This window comes from Zychaea mexicana (genome assembly GCF_025766255.1).
Source record: "Zychaea mexicana strain RSA 1403 chromosome Unknown BDB00scaffold_263, whole genome shotgun sequence".
Taxonomy (NCBI): Eukaryota; Fungi; Mucoromycota; class Mucoromycetes; order Mucorales; family Lichtheimiaceae; genus Zychaea; species Zychaea mexicana.
Window position 1 is genome coordinate 1854 of NW_026516926.1, and position 16898 is coordinate 18751.

The window sequence follows — 16898 nt, forward strand, 5'->3', positions numbered from 1 at the left end:
CGCCATAAGATCAAGAAAGCTCTTTCTCTTGAAAGCATAAGAAGACCGCACAGTATAAGGAATAGCCGATGTCACATCTTCACGAACGTATTGCTTATTCGTTTCCGGATCGATCTCATAAAGATTTTCGAAGTTAATCTCTCCCAAATATCTTTGATGAATCACTCTTGTCGAATACGAATGCACTGCCAATTTTTCAAGCATATCAGCAATAAAAAAGATATATTGAACTGACCTTCCAAATCGCCGATCGCTATGAAGCAATAAAAGCTTTGCAACTTTTTTTAATGTCGTTTCATTCGAGCCAAGCTGCCAAATCGTTTGGCCATTTGTAAAGAGCCAAGGAAAGCAGAGACACAACAGATTTGGATCGCTATACATAATCTTGCTGCGGCCATCTGTTCCTATAGACAATTTTGAAATGTGAGCATCATGATCACCAGCTGCTGGAGCTATATTATCAATATCCCTCGCCATATTGACATCCCAACCCATTGTTCTCATTTGAGACGATACATCCTTAACGAAAAAGTTCACCATCTGTTGCTGAATTGATGGCGTGCTATAATCTTGAAGAACACGATTCCCTGCCTTCAATAACTCCCATGCTTCTTTGACCTTTGTAACATTAATCACTACAGATCCATCAAAACAACAATCATTATTTTCACCTATTGTATAATCATACTCTTTCACAAACGCATTTATGCCATACCTGCTCTTTGTTCTTCACCGTATACCAATCCCATTTGGCCATCAAATATCAAAGGAGCATATTCATAATTATAACGTGTAGACACCGCCCCTGTCATTTGGAAATGGCCAAGACTTGAAGCATGTCTGCTTCTACCACACGTTACTTCTGTCATTAACTTGATTGGAGACAAGCATGCTAATTCCCTGTAATTTATCTCCTTTGTATTATCAATTATATCACCAGGATAAGGCAAAACACGGCTTTCTCTCTTTGATTCAATAAGGCATTCTTTACAAACAACAAGACAACCATCACGTTCAATAGCAGGGATTTTCCATTCTTCACAATTCACATCATTCTCCCAATCCCATTCCTCCAATGACTTAGCTTCATTATCATATAACACTGTGCAACAGAATGCACAATAAAAGATTGCCGCTTTCATGCTTTGTGCATCTAAAGCAGTAACAGAATCTATCTCATAACGGCTAAGAGAGAGAACCCGATTGATGCGTTCGTACCAACGATTATCCATGGTGTTTTGATGAAAGCAAAAAATAAAATGCAGTTCCCCTTTTTATATCGCACCGATTTCAGAAGCACCATCAGTTCATTCAACTTACTTCCGTCATCACATCTTATTTGCTTTACATCCTTTGTTCATTACATCATCGCAAATGGTATTCATCGTGTACTGCCTCTTATTGATTTCTTTTTTTCTCACAGAACAAACATCCTTATCAAACATGACTACTTTTCATTATCTGGGACAAACTTTTTATACTCTAAGCATCATATCACATATACTCCCTTCACAAAGCCTTCATCATGTGCTCTCACTTATACAAAAAGACAGGACAAATTTTTGTCCTCACTGCCAAAAAAGCAGTCCGATGCATTTCAATCCATTGAATAAAAGAAACGACAGATCGTTTTTTACTCATCAGATCTGCTCCGGAATCGAAACAATAAACATGCTTGATTACCGATGATCCAAAAAAGGAACGACACGCAGCTGAGTTATAATCACTAGATACTAATATCAATAATTTTCACATTTGGTCAAGGACAAAAATTTGTCTTGGCAGTTTTAGCCAGGTCTCTGGCTTTGACCGGGAAAATCTTTAGCCAGGTGCCAGATAAATTATATATTATAATAACTGGCTTGTGGCAGCCAAGCGTTCACAGCGACGTTGCTTTTTGATTCTTCGATGTCGGCTCTTCCTATCATACTGAAGCAGAATTCAGTAAGCGTTGGATTGTTCACCCACTAATAGGGAACGTGAGCTGGGTTTAGACCGTCGTGAGACAGGTTAGTTTTACCCTACTGATGGATTGATATCCCAACAGTAATTGAAGTTAGTACGAGAGGAACGCTTCATTCAGATAATTGGTATATGCGGCTGGTTGAAAGGCCAATGCCGCGAAGCTACCATCTGCTGGATAATGGCTGAACGCCTCTAAGTCAGAATCCATGCTGGAAAGGATATCCTATGTGTGTCAATATGCCAGAATGGTACAAATAAAGGCCTTTTGGTCTTGAAAACCTACATGTGCTTGGTTCTGTTTACAAAAAGCATACAGCCGAAATTTCCACAGCTTAATATTAATCAATCAATAAATATGGCTATAGGTAGTGAGGACGAAACTGAAAATAATACATCTAAACGCAAGAGAAAAAATCAAAGAGAACAGAGAAATATAGAACATAGTAATTCATATGAAATTGAGAAGATTGTAGGACATGTGTATACTGATAATAAGTACATAATTGAGGTTAAGTGGGTTGGATATAGTGTAAAGGATAATAGTTGGTTAACAGTTGATAAGTTTAATTCCCACGAAATGCTACATGAATATATGGCCACACATGGTATTCAGCTCTAAATTAATTTCTTACTTATTTGCTTATTATAAAATCTCATATTGAAACTGACCGCATCAACCTTTCGTTTACTTGCCCAATTATATTTATGTTTTATGCATTCATTAGTTATACTTGTACTTATATTAGTACCTAATGATTTATTTTTGACGTCAGTTTCTTTTGTTATATCTATATCATCTATTATAGCCTGTTTTATATCCTTATGCTTTTTAAAATATTCTTTTGCGGACTAGACTATGATTATAGATTTTAAGCAAATTTATAAATATTCGGAGTTTCAATTTGTGCATAATTAAAATTATTTTTAATATAAAAATTGAATTTTGTATTTATAAAAAAATAATAATTACAAAAAGGTTAATAAGTTTATTTTAATTATTCATTAGAAAAATAAATGGAGGGGAAAACAAATATTATGGATAATATTCTAGAATATTCATGGATTGTAGAGAAAACTACATGGCCCGTTGATATGATTTCCATACTAATATTTATTAAAATAAATCGTGCATATATTGATACTTAGTACGTAAGGCTTATCTTTATGTTATCATACATAATTATCATTTGCACTGTGGCAAGCAGAATATCACTGGTACAATTCATTTTCGGTAGCGCTACCAATATGGCAGAGTATGTCATTTTTTATGTGAAATATAAAAAAATAAAAAAACAATAAAAAAAGGGAATATTAGAATTTTCAACAAATTAATCTAATAGACAGTACTGGAGTACCATTATACCCCAAAAAAAAGAAAGGATACACTTTTTTCAGATATTACTGGCGCATGCATGGGATGGCAAGTGGCTTTATGCAATTGGAGTGAGTGGCACAGAGTAAAAAATGATACTGGCGCAGCTATCTTAAATAAGGCACATATTACAGGATTTTTCATCTCCTAGCGGACGTTTGAACTTTTATTTAGGCAGAGTGGACATGAATGTTAGTCTGAGTGGACATGAATGAAAGTTAATCTGGACATGAATAATAATTGATCTGGACATGAATGAAAATTGAGCTGGACATGAATGAAAATCGAGCTGGACATGAATGAAAATCGAGCTAGACATGAATGAAAATCGAGCTGGACATGAATAAAGATCGATCTGGACATGAATATAAAACGATCTGGACATGAATATACATCGACCTGGACATGAATATAAATCGATCTGGACATGAGTAAAATCAATCTGGACAAAATAAAAATCAATCTGTACATGAATGAAAATCGTTCTGGACAAGAATAATAATCAATCTAAACATGAATAATAGACAACCTGAACATAATAACAGTCAAACTGGGCATTGTTTTAGTCAACTAAGACATAAAAAAGTTGAAGTAGATAATATATTAAGTGTAGCAGAGCAGAATATTTGAGTACTTAAGATTTTCAATTCAAGTCAAGACATAATAGAAGTTAAGCAGTACAAAGCCAATGTCAAGATATAGTAGTATGGCTGGTTCACTCGTAACAAAAAGCTTGTAGGCTAATGTACAGGAAATGGCAAGGGTGCGTCAGAGACTCACTGTGCGCATAAGGCATAAGCCTATTTTGCTGCTGTGGGAATAGGGCCTGAGCGTTTCCCCTCATTTCACTTTACCCGGGTTGAGTTTGAAACAAATTGGAGGCTGGTGGCAGAGGTAGGTGGAAAGTGTGGGGTTTGTTAGCAACAGCAGGGAGGAAAAAAACAACAACCAAAGATCCTTTTTTTTTCTCATTACCATTCGCCATGGCAAATCAACAGCTTCGACGCACACTTGTAAATGGCTCCTACTCTCTTCACGATGAATAAAAAACAAAGAAAACAAAACGGCACAATCCACGGATTTAATGAAAAACGAAATGAAGGTAACTGTTTTCTTAAAAAAAGCATGTGCTCAAGATTTATAAAGGAGTAGACCGCCGTTACTGCTGCTTAAAAAAACGCTGGGTAAGTAAACAAGGGAAGGGAAAGGTTACTGGTTGTGCTTGGGGTATAGCTTTAGTAGACATACGCTCATTCAGAATTACTGTTTTTTTTCTTCTCTGTATATACTTGATGCACCATCTTGCACCATTCCAACGTCAGACTTACGTGCGTAATACAACATCGTCCTCTACCTGCACAAACGATTCGTACTCACAACACGAACGACGCAACAATCTTCTTCTCCATTACTCAAACACAATCATATACAACATGACGCTGATCCGCCATTGACTTACAAAATATACAGCCTGACGCGATTACTTTTTACCTTTTGCATATACCAACGTTAACATCGCCGGTCTTTATGGAAAATGAGCTGTAGATAGCAGGAAGGATAACTGACGGGTTTCTTTCCTTTTGTGCTGCTGTGGATTGGATGAAAATAAAGTATGTTGACCGTTATATAAGAAAGATAACGAAGAAGGTTCTACAAGAGTTATGCAGGTGCGAAGGATGTTGTTTCGTGGTGAAGGATGGTTATTGTAATTATTGATATTGCGTGGCAGAGCGTCTGATGCCACTCACAGTCTCGCGTTTGTGAACCCATTTGTAGCCACACAATTCCGAGATGCGATCCTTAAAGATCTGCCATTGAGCAGCAAGAAGGCGCACGATTTCATTGGGAATGAGTGCAAGAACTCCACGTACAGTCGAGTGAGAGAGAGCGTAGCGAATGTTGTCAAGGGTAGTAACTTGTTGGTTGTTCATAGTTGTTGTTATTAATAAAAAATAAACTTGCTGTTGTAATAGCAAAGGAACTTCCTCCTTCATAACAACGAACGCCTTTTCTTCTTTGTCCCTGCCATATTATCATCCCGCTGACAGCTATATCTATAGTTTTTATAGAAGCACTTGTAATAACATGCAATCCCATCTCACACCCGTTTATGCAGACAACTGAAACATAATGACTACATAATGTATGATCTTTTACTTTTATTTTTTTCATCCCAACCATAACATCTACAGTAACAATAATAAAACCCTACATACCACCCATCAGCATATATAGCTACCTTATCCATCAAGACCGGCAATGTTCGTGTTGGCATATGCAAAAAGAAAAAGGTAATCGTTGTTGCCATCATGTGTGTGCGAGTACAGCGAATTGCAGAGGAGGATTATAGTTGTGGTAGTGTGTATGCATCATAGGAATATAATTATCATCACATTGATGTGTATACAAACAGCAAAGAAAGAGATGGCCGTCATCACGAATGATGATGTGCTTGAGCGTACAAGTATCAAAACAAAAGACCGGCGTCATAGTCGTCATCGTGTAATATGAGCGTACATGATAGTGAAAGGCAAATGCGTCAGGCTGTATATTTTGCAAGTCAATGGCGGATCAGCGTCATGTTGTATATGATTGTGTTTGAGTAATGGAGAAGAAGATTGTTGCGTCGTTCTTGTTGTGAGTACGAATCGTTTGTGCAGGTAGAGGACGATGTTGTATTACGCACGTAAGTCTGACGTTGGAATGGTGCAAGATGGTGCATCAAGTATATACAGAGAAGAAAAAAAACAGTAATTCTGAATGAGCGTATGTCTACTAAAGCTATACCCCAAGCACAACCAGTAACCTTTCCCTTCCCTTGTTTACTTACCCAGCGTTTTTTTAAGCAGCAGTAACGGCGGTCTACTCCTTTATAAATCTTGAGCACATGCTTTTTTAAGAAAACAGTTACCTTCATTTCGTTTTTCATTAAATCCGTGGATTGTGCCGTTTTGTTTTCTTTGTTTTTTATTCATCGTGAAGAGAGTAGGAGCCATTTACAAGTGTGCGTCGAAGCTGTTGATTTGCCATGGCGAATGGTAATGAGAAAAAAAAAGGATCTTTGGTTGTTGTTTTTTTCCTCCCTGCTGTTGCTAACAAACCCCACACTTTCCACCTACCTCTGCCACCAGCCTCCAATTTGTTTCAAACTCAACCCGGGTAAAGTGAAATGAGGGGAAACGCTCAGGCCCTATTCCCACAGCAGCAAAATAGGCTTATGCCTTATGCGCACAGTGAGTCTCTGACGCACCCTTGCCATTTCCTGTACATTAGCCTACAAGCTTTTTGTTACGAGTGAACCAGCCATACTACTATATCTTGACATTGGCTTTGTACTGCTTAACTTCTATTATGTCTTGACTTGAATTGAAAATCTTAAGTACTCAAATATTCTGCTCTGCTACACTTAATATATTATCTACTTCAACTTTTTTATGTCTTAGTTGACTAAAACAATGCCAGTTTGACTGTTATTATGTTCAGGTTGTCTATTATTCATGTTTAGATTGATTATTATTCTTGTCCAGAACGATTTTCATTCATGTACAGATTGATTTTTATTTTGTCCAGATTGATTTTACTCATGTCCAGATCGATTTATATTCATGTCCAGGTCGATGTATATTCATGTCCAGATCGTTTTATATTCATGTCCAGATCGATCTTTATTCATGTCCAGCTCGATTTTCATTCATGTCCAGCTCGATTTTCATTCATGTCTAGATCGATTTTCATTCATGTCCAGCTCGATTTTCATTCATGTCCAGCTCGATTTTCATTCATGTCCAGATCAATTATTATTCATGTCCAGATTAACTTTCATTCATGTCCACTCAGACTAACATTCATGTCCACTCTGCCTAAATAAAAGTTCAAACGTCCGCTAGGAGATGAAAAATCCTGTATCTTGTCGTTCAGATCTATGACAAAATAGGTTATTCACGAAGAACGGTTTATCCAGCTCATTGCTAAGTTGACAAATGGGTTGACAAATGAGCTGCTGAGTTGACAAATGGGTTGACAAATGGGCTGCTGAGTTGACAAATGGGTTGACAAATGGGTTGCTGAGTTGACAAATGGGTTGACAAATGAGCTGCTGAGTTGACAAATGGGTTGACAAATGGGCTGCTGAGTTGACAAATGGGTTGCTGAGTTGACAAATGGGTTGACAAATGAGTTGACAAATGGGTTGACAAAACTTTCAGTTGTCAACCGAATTGTCAACCGAATTGTCTACTAAATTGTCAACCATGGCTGGCCTTCCTGGCATCTTCTCTTTACGACCAGGGTCGGATCTAATAGCGAAATCTATAACACGCAATTCATCGGTTATCAAGATCATAACAACAGCTCTAGTCAAAACGGCAGATGACTACTTTGTTGCGGAAAGCGAGTGGGGCAATGGAAGTCGGTCTGATCTTGTTTTGTCACCTCGTTCGTCATCTTTTCAGCTCGCGCCTATCATCATAGAGTTTCAATGTCGGGTGGACAAGAAATTCATGAAAAGATTGATGATGTACTCTTTACAAGCGTATCGACGTTACGAAAAGGATCCAATCATACTCATTATTTGTAGCGGTACTTTGTCCGATGATGTAGCGAATCTTCTTAAATCGAGTGATGTTCTTGGTTGTAGGCGCTATCTATGTGAAGGCTGGGGTGCAAAGTGCCTTATCATGGCTAAGGAAAGTCTCTCGTCACTCACAGCTTCGGAGAAACGTGAGCCATTTGCCAGCTTTGGACTTTTTCTCACACAGTCAATGCCGTTCAGTGAGCTTTCCAGCGACGATGAGACAACAAAAATGCTGCAGTCACTAGCCGTTGACCACTACATGTCTTTAATTGGAAATGAAGCCCACCTCATCGACTTTATAAAAGGAGTACTCGACAAGCAAGAGATATTCTATAATAAGATACTCGCTCTCGCTGATGATGATGATAAACCAAGGTTACGTGAAGCTATCCAAGATGCTCAAGTCGAACAACGAGCTCTAAAGCGGAAGCTGGACGAATTGGAGGATGATGACAATGATGTTAACAATGACAACGCGGTGAATGATGACAATGACAACGCGGTGAATGATAACAATGACAACGCTGTGAATGATAACAACGACAACAATGACGATGGTGTACACGTTGCTACCCCCTCTTCCTCCACTACTTTGGAGGATAGAAAAGCACTGTACAAGAAAGGGATGGAGTTTGTCGCGAAGTATAAGAAGGCACGAATGGCTAAAGGCAAGAAGCGCATAGACTGGCAAGAATGCATGGCTGCAGGATGGAAGGAAGGTCTGCTGTTGAACTATAAAAATGCCAATACATTGAAAAATCAGTTTGCAAAGTTTGAAGAAAATAATGATGATTAATAAACATACCCACTGTCATGCTGATGAGATCAATGGAAAGAGGATATGAACATCTAGTGTGATAGCGAAGAAGATGCCCCACCATATTTTGTATAATCAAGCTGGAAGCGTGGAAATGGATGATGTGATCGCTATTGTTAAGATTTTGTAGTTATTCTACATCCACGCTTGATGACTGTTTACAACATAAGCCTTTGTAACGTTACAGCATGAGCGGACACGTTTATATATCTATTCATCGTATAAACATTCTTCGCGAATAAACCTATTTGTCATAGATCTGAAGACAAGATAATATGTGACTTATTTAAGATAGTTGCGCCAGTATCATTTTTTACTCTGTGCCACTCACTCCAATTGCATAACGCCACTTGCTATCCCACACATGCGCCAGTAATATCTGAAAAAAGTGTACATTGTATCCTTTTTTTTCTAATACCATTTTGATATTTAAATATATACTATTGGATATATTTTTTTATTATAATATATTTTATTTATTTTATTTATATTATTTATATTATTTAAATATTTACACTAATAACTTTTTTAATAATTTTTTTTTCTTTTACCATTATCAATCACATATTCATCTATCATTTCATCATCACTATCACTAATATTTTTCTCTATATTTTCATCATTATCATTAATTTCAAGTTTCAAAAATTCTTCATGTAAATTTACTATTTTATTATAATTTTCATTTACTTCTCTTTCACTTGAGAATATAATATTTTGTTTGCTATTTTTTGATGAAAATTTAAATCCATCACTATACCATAACCGATGTTAGGGCTCTTCTTTTATATTATATTTTTCTACTATTAAATTTATATTTTTTAATAAACATGCTACACAGAACTGTAAGTTATAATATTTTATGTCTGAAATTTGTAATGCAGAATTATTATTTGAAAACCTTTTAAACTTAGATGCAAGTACAGAAAATTGGTTCTCTATTTCAGATCTAAAACTACCAAATTTTTTATTAAATTTTTTTTTCATTAATAGTTAATTTTTTATCTTTTTCTTTTCTAATTAGATATTGAAAGTTATAATTATTAAACTCATAACCAGATGTTAATGCATCTTCAGTGAAAGTATTTATAAATAAGTCATAACCACCATCAGTTCCTATACAGTCTAATTCATTCATTCTTTTATATAGTTTCATATTAAGAAACATTGTTCCATCATTACCCTTTGCACATTTTTGACTTTTAGATGTAAATATTATTATTTGATTCATATCACATAAAATTTGTGTTCTTATTCCTTTTCCTTTTAATTTATAAGAATATAAATCCTTTGAATTTTCATCAGGATGATAATACTTAATTTTCGAATCATGTCCATCTATAAATAAGGTTATATTTTTAAATCCAGTAGGATTATTTATTTTTGCAGCTAATATTCTTATTTTTATATTTGAAAATATATTTTCTAAATCATATTTAACTTTTTTATTTATTCTTATATAATCTGTTATCCAAAATGCTTTATATAATCTATAAAATGAAGAATATGGTATAAATTTTTCCATATCTGTACCATTTTTACCATATACAATATGATACAATAATAGCAGTCCTTTTTCAATTTCTCTATAAGGTGCTGGATATTCATTTACACCATATAATGTAACTAAAAAATAAAAAACAGCAATATATCCAAGTTTGAAGGCTGTTTAATAATTTATTGATTTTTATATTTTATATTTTTAAATAATAATTTAATTTTTAAATTTTATTTTTAAATAAAAAAGAATGATCATTATAATTTAGGGGTGGTCAGAGAAAATCTTTGATTTTCGATGACGTGGTTAGCTGGTCATCGAGACGGTAGTCGAGACCCTAGAATAACGGTAGTTATTCTAAACACTTGCCTATAAGTATCCTCATGAACAGTGTCCTATACACATAAGATAGCTCGGATGGACTTGATTAAATTTTGGTCCAAAGCTTCAAAGGGGGTTCCACTGATTGCATGGTTGATAATTTGCTCTGGTTCCTGCTCGTTGTAGTTACAGATATAACTAAAAAAGCTGACGCCTTCTATATCTTCGTCTCTGTGAATGCAACAAGCTGATGCAGTAGCAACCGTAGTGGTATTGAGCTCGAGGATGACCGAAGTAAGAGGAGCACCATGTTTAGGGGTAGCCAAAGTATGGAACTTTTTGTAGACTATACTTAGATGAAGGAATATTAATAGGCTGAGAAATAATGGGATAGAGAAGGGTTACCTTTAGCTAGTTGGTTACTTGTGGACTAGAAATTGTGGTCGAAGGGGTCCTCATGCATTGCTGCTTCCCAGGGCTGGAGTTCCTCAACGTCGGAGCTACATATTATTTAATTTTAGTAAGGAAATGATCATTTAAGTATTAAAAATGCTTACGCTTCATCTTCCGTAGGAGTCAAGTAGCCAACCTCTTCTTCGACGTCTTCTTCGACATCTTCTTGTTCTTGTTGTTGTTGCTGTTGCTGTTGGACTAGAGCTTCACAATCAGCCTCTAATTGCATCAGATCATCCAGATCTGCCAAGTAACCTCTAAAGGTCTCCTTAGTAGTTTCAACTGGGACTGATATGACTATGTAAGTATGTGATAATTTTGTAGTTTACAGTTACTTGTGCTTACCACGATCCATTGCCTCCAAAATGGCTTCCAAGGTGGGCTTGAGAGTGGCGTTGGAGGCTGGTCGAATATCTTATGATAATAAGATTTCTAATGAAATTAAGAAATCTATTAATCATTAAGATATTAAAATATAAAAAAAATAAATTTTTATTTTTTATATTTTATTCGATTTCTTAAAATCGAATCGGTAAGCGAGTTCCTAATATGGGTGTGGGGGTGCAAGAAAAATCGAAGATTTTTTGAAGCACTGTCTGGACTTTGACGAAGTCAAACCTAAACAACTGGTAGGTTGTTATCTAGACTTAATTATAAATCCGAAGGATTTAAATAAGTCTCCGTTGGGAACTAGTGAATGGGATATTAGTTTTGATGGTTCATGTTCTATCTAAGTTATAAGTAAACCTACCGTTGACAGTGACTTTGTGAAGAGTGAAGAAGAGCTGGTGGTCGATAGGCATTTTGAAAGAGCTATTAAAGAGGATTAAGATCATTTAGAGGTGAAAACATTGGTAAAAAAAGTGTAAAATAGAAATAGCATGTCAAGGAGCATGTTTAGAAAGCGGGTAAAGATGACAATGAATAGAGCGAAAAAAAAGAGCAAAGAAAGCTTAGTAGCCCAAGGTTGCTTTATATGGAAGAAGAGGAGAAAAAAGGACTGAAATGACTGATATAGAAGAAGAGGGAAAAAAGTATATAGGTGTTTTTTAGGGTGTTCTCAAAAAGGGCGAACGGCTGTCCGGATGGGGTCCTGATTTAGAAGTAAGGTATTACCAAAATTGTGATAGTCCATACGGATATTTTGAGAGCAATTTTGCGGGCGTTCGGACTAAGGATCCTCATAGGAACCGAAGAACCGATCTAAAAGTCAGGTCGGGTCGGTTCTGGTCGGGCCGGTTCCATGGAAGAACCGAACCGGAACCGACTCGGTTCTCTTTGGTTGGAACCGAGGAACCGACTATAGATTCGTCGTGTCATTGCAACTAAATGCATTGACTGTGCAAGAATAATTGTTAATGGAGGGGCGAGTGAAGTTGTGTTTTTCCGAGCATAGGTTTATTTATTTCTTCTAAGAAAAATCAATATGTTATATAACTTATATCTATCTATTAAAAAAAGAAAGGTTGTGAAATGGGTGGAGTAAAAGAAAGTATGAAAAAGAAAGTGCAAAGACAAGAGAAAAGGGACGGAGTTGGCAGGAACAAAGGAGAAAAGAGGAAAAGCCAAAAAATTTTAAGGGTACCAGGAGTTCAAAAGCATTAACTTTTTTATGGTTTCCTCTGACAAACAATTGCGGGTGTACGGTAGCAAATGTCGAGCTGCCGAGAAAGAACGCTCAGAAGGAGTCGATGTTGCTGGCACCGCCAAGTATTGTGCAGCCATGTTGCTTAAGTTCGGCCATTTCTGTGACTGGGACTCCCAGAAGATTAGCTCTGTGTGCTTGCCTGCTTCCACCATTGGCATCATCGGTTGTTCGCCAATGTATTCCTCTAATTCGTCTTGGCTTCGGTCGATCCGGTACAACGCATACATCTCCTGCAGCTGCTCGCTCACTTTGATATCGACATCCGCACGATCCTTGAACGTCGACTAGGTATCCCGGACAATTTGCTGGCTATACTCCTGCCATTCGCTTTCCCAGCCGCTCTTAGCCCATCAGACAAACTTCAGGCTAGGATCCATTGCAGTGGCGCACGCATAAACGTTGGATGTGTCAGTCTTGCCGTAATACTTTCGCAGCTTAACAAGACCGACTTCCGCTGCTTCGCACAGGTCGATGGGTGTGGATGGGCTGGTCTTATAGTCCTCAAGCCTGTCCATCAGATGGTTATAGCAAAGGATGGTGAGGTTGATGGTGGCATGCGACTTGCTGGCTGACAACCTCTTGGTCACCACTGCGCGAAAAACGAATTATCAAGTTCTTTAAAAACAGCTTGATAATTACCTGGCAAGGGGCCAGATTGAATAAAAAAACAGATATGTACCCTATGGCACCTCCAGCTGCCACATTCGGTAGTTCTGTGCAGAAATTTACAAAGCAACCTGGTATGCAATTGGGAAAAAAAAGTTGATGCATGAAATCATATAGTGGATGTCACTGCATCCTTTGTGAAGGCATTAGCTTCCTCAAGATAGCCCCCCTCAAAAAGATAGTCCCCCTCAAAAATATTTCTTCATACACAGTCCCTTCATCATCCTTTTTCTGGGGGATGAGGATTGCCATGCATCAATACTACGCGGCTATGCAATGACCATATATGATTTTAATCTATCTCCTTAATTTTTTGCATATACACAAACTATAGAGACAGCAGAAAAGAAAAGCAAAAAAGCAACTAGATCCCCTGATGCATTATTGTCGGTGCATAATGTCAAAGATAGCAAACCCACATGGGGGAAAAGTGCAGGACAATGACTATAGTAACAACTAGAAAAAATACTAGGGAAAAACTTAAGGGTGCACTTGAAAGAATATAAGCGGTTCAGTGCTGGTACTGGCTCCTCGCTCATTTGTCTTCATTTCATTTTTTTTTCATAATGCAGCGTGATCGCAACGAGCCTTTTGTTGCGTGTCTTTGCACGTGGTGTTCTTCGGCTGGTGGAGGCTATCTAATAGTGAGCCGCAGAATACGCGAATATTACCGAAACCGCGATTTTGACCAAGCCAGAGACAGGCACTCGCACAATGGTACTTTAACAGAATCGTCTCATAGTATTGAAATGTCATAAGTCTCATTATTATGTGCTGTATATACAGTGAGTGCTATTGTTGCCGATATTGAGAGCACTTTACCGCAAGAAAATCCATCGTCATCCTCATCACCTCTAGGTGACAATCTCGATATGGATATAGACATGATCGATGATTCTCCCTCCTCCCCTGGTATGACGATGATGTGTAAATGCAATAAACATGGGGATAGACGATTTACTATCTTTGAGTAAATAGATACCGTTGCAGGCCCCGTTTCACACCTTTTCTGCCGAGGACAATGTGTTCTCGCTTGAAGAAACAGACGATTCCGAGAGAGATCTGGACGATGATCTTGCTGTCAATGCTGACGATGTTGAGTATGGCGATGATGAAGCCAACAGTGGAAATGGCAATATCGAACAAGGTTGGTTTTGCAAAGAACGGTTTTATTATACGAAATGACAGAAATTAATGCTTTTTTTCCGAAAAAAAGACACTTACCTTGATCCTCCTCCTCCTCCTCCTCCTACTGTCCCTCAGCTTCATACTTATCCGCATCCGTTCATCTTTGTCATTCTTTTCCTTGTATTGTTCCAATTACACTTCGTCTCGGAGCATCTGTCGTGCACGATCATTGACTTTTGTATTCTACTTCTTGGTGATCTGCAACCCAATGTTTCCATTCCTGGCTCACTTGCAACTCTCCGTCGCCTTACTGGCTTCTCTGCGCTGACCGACCGATTACGCATTTATGTGTGCTGCTCTCGTTGTCATAGCCTGTACCTTTTATCTGACCCTGACTGCCCGACAACATGCACCAACGATGACATCCGTTATGGTAATTTGTGCGGCAATGCATTGTTCAAGATCAGTGGCAATCGAAGGGTTCCCATAAAGGTGTATGCATACCAGCCCTTATCTGCGAGTATCGAGAGGCTTTTTATGCGACCAGGATTTGAAGCAAAGATCGAGGAATGGCGAGACCGCAGACGAGTTGCGGACACATTTTTTGACATCTTCGATGGTGATATGTGGCGAGAGTTTCGAGACGGTGATGGCAGACCTTTTGTTGAGCAGCTTCGATCCCTATTGTTGACGTTGAATGTAGACTGGTTCGGCCCATTCCTAAACTCAACATACTCATGCGGTGCCATTTACTTATCTGTCAACAATCTTCCCCAGTCCGAGCGCTTCAAGACTGAAAATGTCATTCTCGTTGGTGTTATGCCGGGCCCACGAGAAGCAAGTACCTCGGACATGAATCATTTTCTCCGTCCATTAGTTGATGAATTGTTGGAATGGTACAATGGCAAATTGATCAGGACGTGTGAGCACCAACAAGAAACATTGGTCCGCTTGGCCTTACTCATCAATGCTTGTGATATCCCTGCTGCACGTAAAACAAGCGGCTTCACATCTCATGCCAGCCTTTGTGCCTGCCATAAATGCGATCATCGATTTAATGTTTTTCCGGCCACGACCAACATCAATTACTCCGGATTCGACGTCGAAACCTGGGCATTGAGGACGTACGAGGGAAATAGAGCCTATGCTGAGCAGTGGCGTGCTGCGCCGACGATGACAGCAAGGCGGTCGCTTGAACGTGAGAATGGTACACGATGGTCCGAGCTTCACCGACTTCACTACTTTGATCCAGTCCGTTGCACGATTATCGATCCAATGCACAATCTGTTCCTTGGCACGACAAAGCGGATGACCAAAATATGGATCGATCGAGAACTGCTCACAAGAGCCGACTTAAAGCAAATGCAAGTACTCGCAAACGGCATCGTCCTCCCGCCCGATTATGTTACCTTGAAGCGTAAAATCGAAAGTGGTTTCTCGTTCATGACCGCCGACGACTGGAAATCGTGGTGCATCGTGTACTCGCCTTTAGTGCTCGATGGCCATCTTCCGCGTATGTATCTGCAAAATTGGTTGATATTCGTGGATGCATGTCGTTTGTTGGTTAAGCCGTCAATAACTATGGACGAAATTGCAAAAGCAAGCACTCTGCTCCAGCAGTTTTGCACCGGTTTTGAGCGACTGTACGGCGCGGAGGAAGTCACACCTAACATGCACCTCCACATGCATTTGGACGCAACGATTGAAGATTTTGGACCCTTGTATGCGTACTGGCTCTTTTCTTTTGAACGATACAACGGGTATCTAAAGGAGATTAATACCAACCAGAAGGATGCTTTTGAGGTGACGTTTATGAAGAAGTTCTTACAGAAGACCGGAGCTCGCGATTTTGTCCGATCGTTTGAAGCCCTCTTCGAAAATCGCCAACACCATTTCAGCTTTCTGAATGCTTTTCTGGACCTTGTGCAGCCGATCCCACAAGCTGTCAATGTTATGCAGCATCAGTTCGATGTCCATGCGTTTCTGGCTTTGTCCACCGATGTTAGAGCCACTTCTGTCACAGGAAGCGAGCCGCTACCGCCAGACGCATATCCTTGGACTACGGACGGATAGCATATATGCCTGCTCAACTGTATGATTTCTTGTTCGAATTTTACCAAGTAGCATATGGTGTGCCTTTCCGTCGTCATAACCAAGCTGGTGATGGGCAAGGTTTTGTCAGTGATCAATACTAGGAAATCAAGACGATAACAACGATGGGACAGACTTACCGCAGTACCGAGGCGCGATCGCGACGGGGTGCATATGCGCAGGTTCTCTTCCATGCTGACGACCGTGGGGAAGTAATGGCTTGGCCTTGCGAAATCCAATTTTTCTTCGCCATATGCAGCTTGTTACGGTCAGCAAAACTGAGCATATTTTTGCGTACGTCCGTTGGTACGGCATCCACGGAGACAACGACGGCCAACGATTTTTTTTCTCAGACCCTTCATTGAA

The 16898-nt window shown here is 38.7% G+C and overlaps 3 protein-coding genes across 3 annotated transcripts; 1 reads left to right on the forward strand and 2 right to left on the reverse strand.

Annotated features, from left to right (window-relative positions):
- Positions 1–284: 284 nt before the first annotated feature.
- On the reverse strand, positions 285–812 carry BDB00DRAFT_880501 (uncharacterized protein; the record flags this gene model as incomplete). Its single annotated transcript, XM_053128001.1, has 3 exons — positions 285–404; positions 517–635; positions 716–812. 3 exons carry the CDS (start codon positions 810–812, stop codon positions 285–287), a joined length of 336 nt encoding a protein of 111 aa, XP_052972155.1.
- A 6808-nt stretch (positions 813–7620) lies between these two features.
- On the forward strand, positions 7621–8301 carry BDB00DRAFT_749371 (uncharacterized protein; the record flags this gene model as incomplete). Its single annotated transcript, XM_053118590.1, has 1 exon — positions 7621–8301. A coding segment is annotated over one exon (681 nt), but the record flags the coding sequence as incomplete, so codon positions are not given.
- Positions 8302–10499: 2198 nt separating this feature from the next.
- On the reverse strand, positions 10500–11802 carry BDB00DRAFT_880503 (uncharacterized protein; the record flags this gene model as incomplete). Its single annotated transcript, XM_053128002.1, has 6 exons — positions 10500–10562; positions 10627–10897; positions 10978–11046; positions 11104–11281; positions 11345–11413; positions 11751–11802. 6 exons carry the CDS (start codon positions 11800–11802, stop codon positions 10500–10502), a joined length of 702 nt encoding a protein of 233 aa, XP_052972157.1.
- Positions 11803–16898: the final 5096 nt, after the last annotated feature.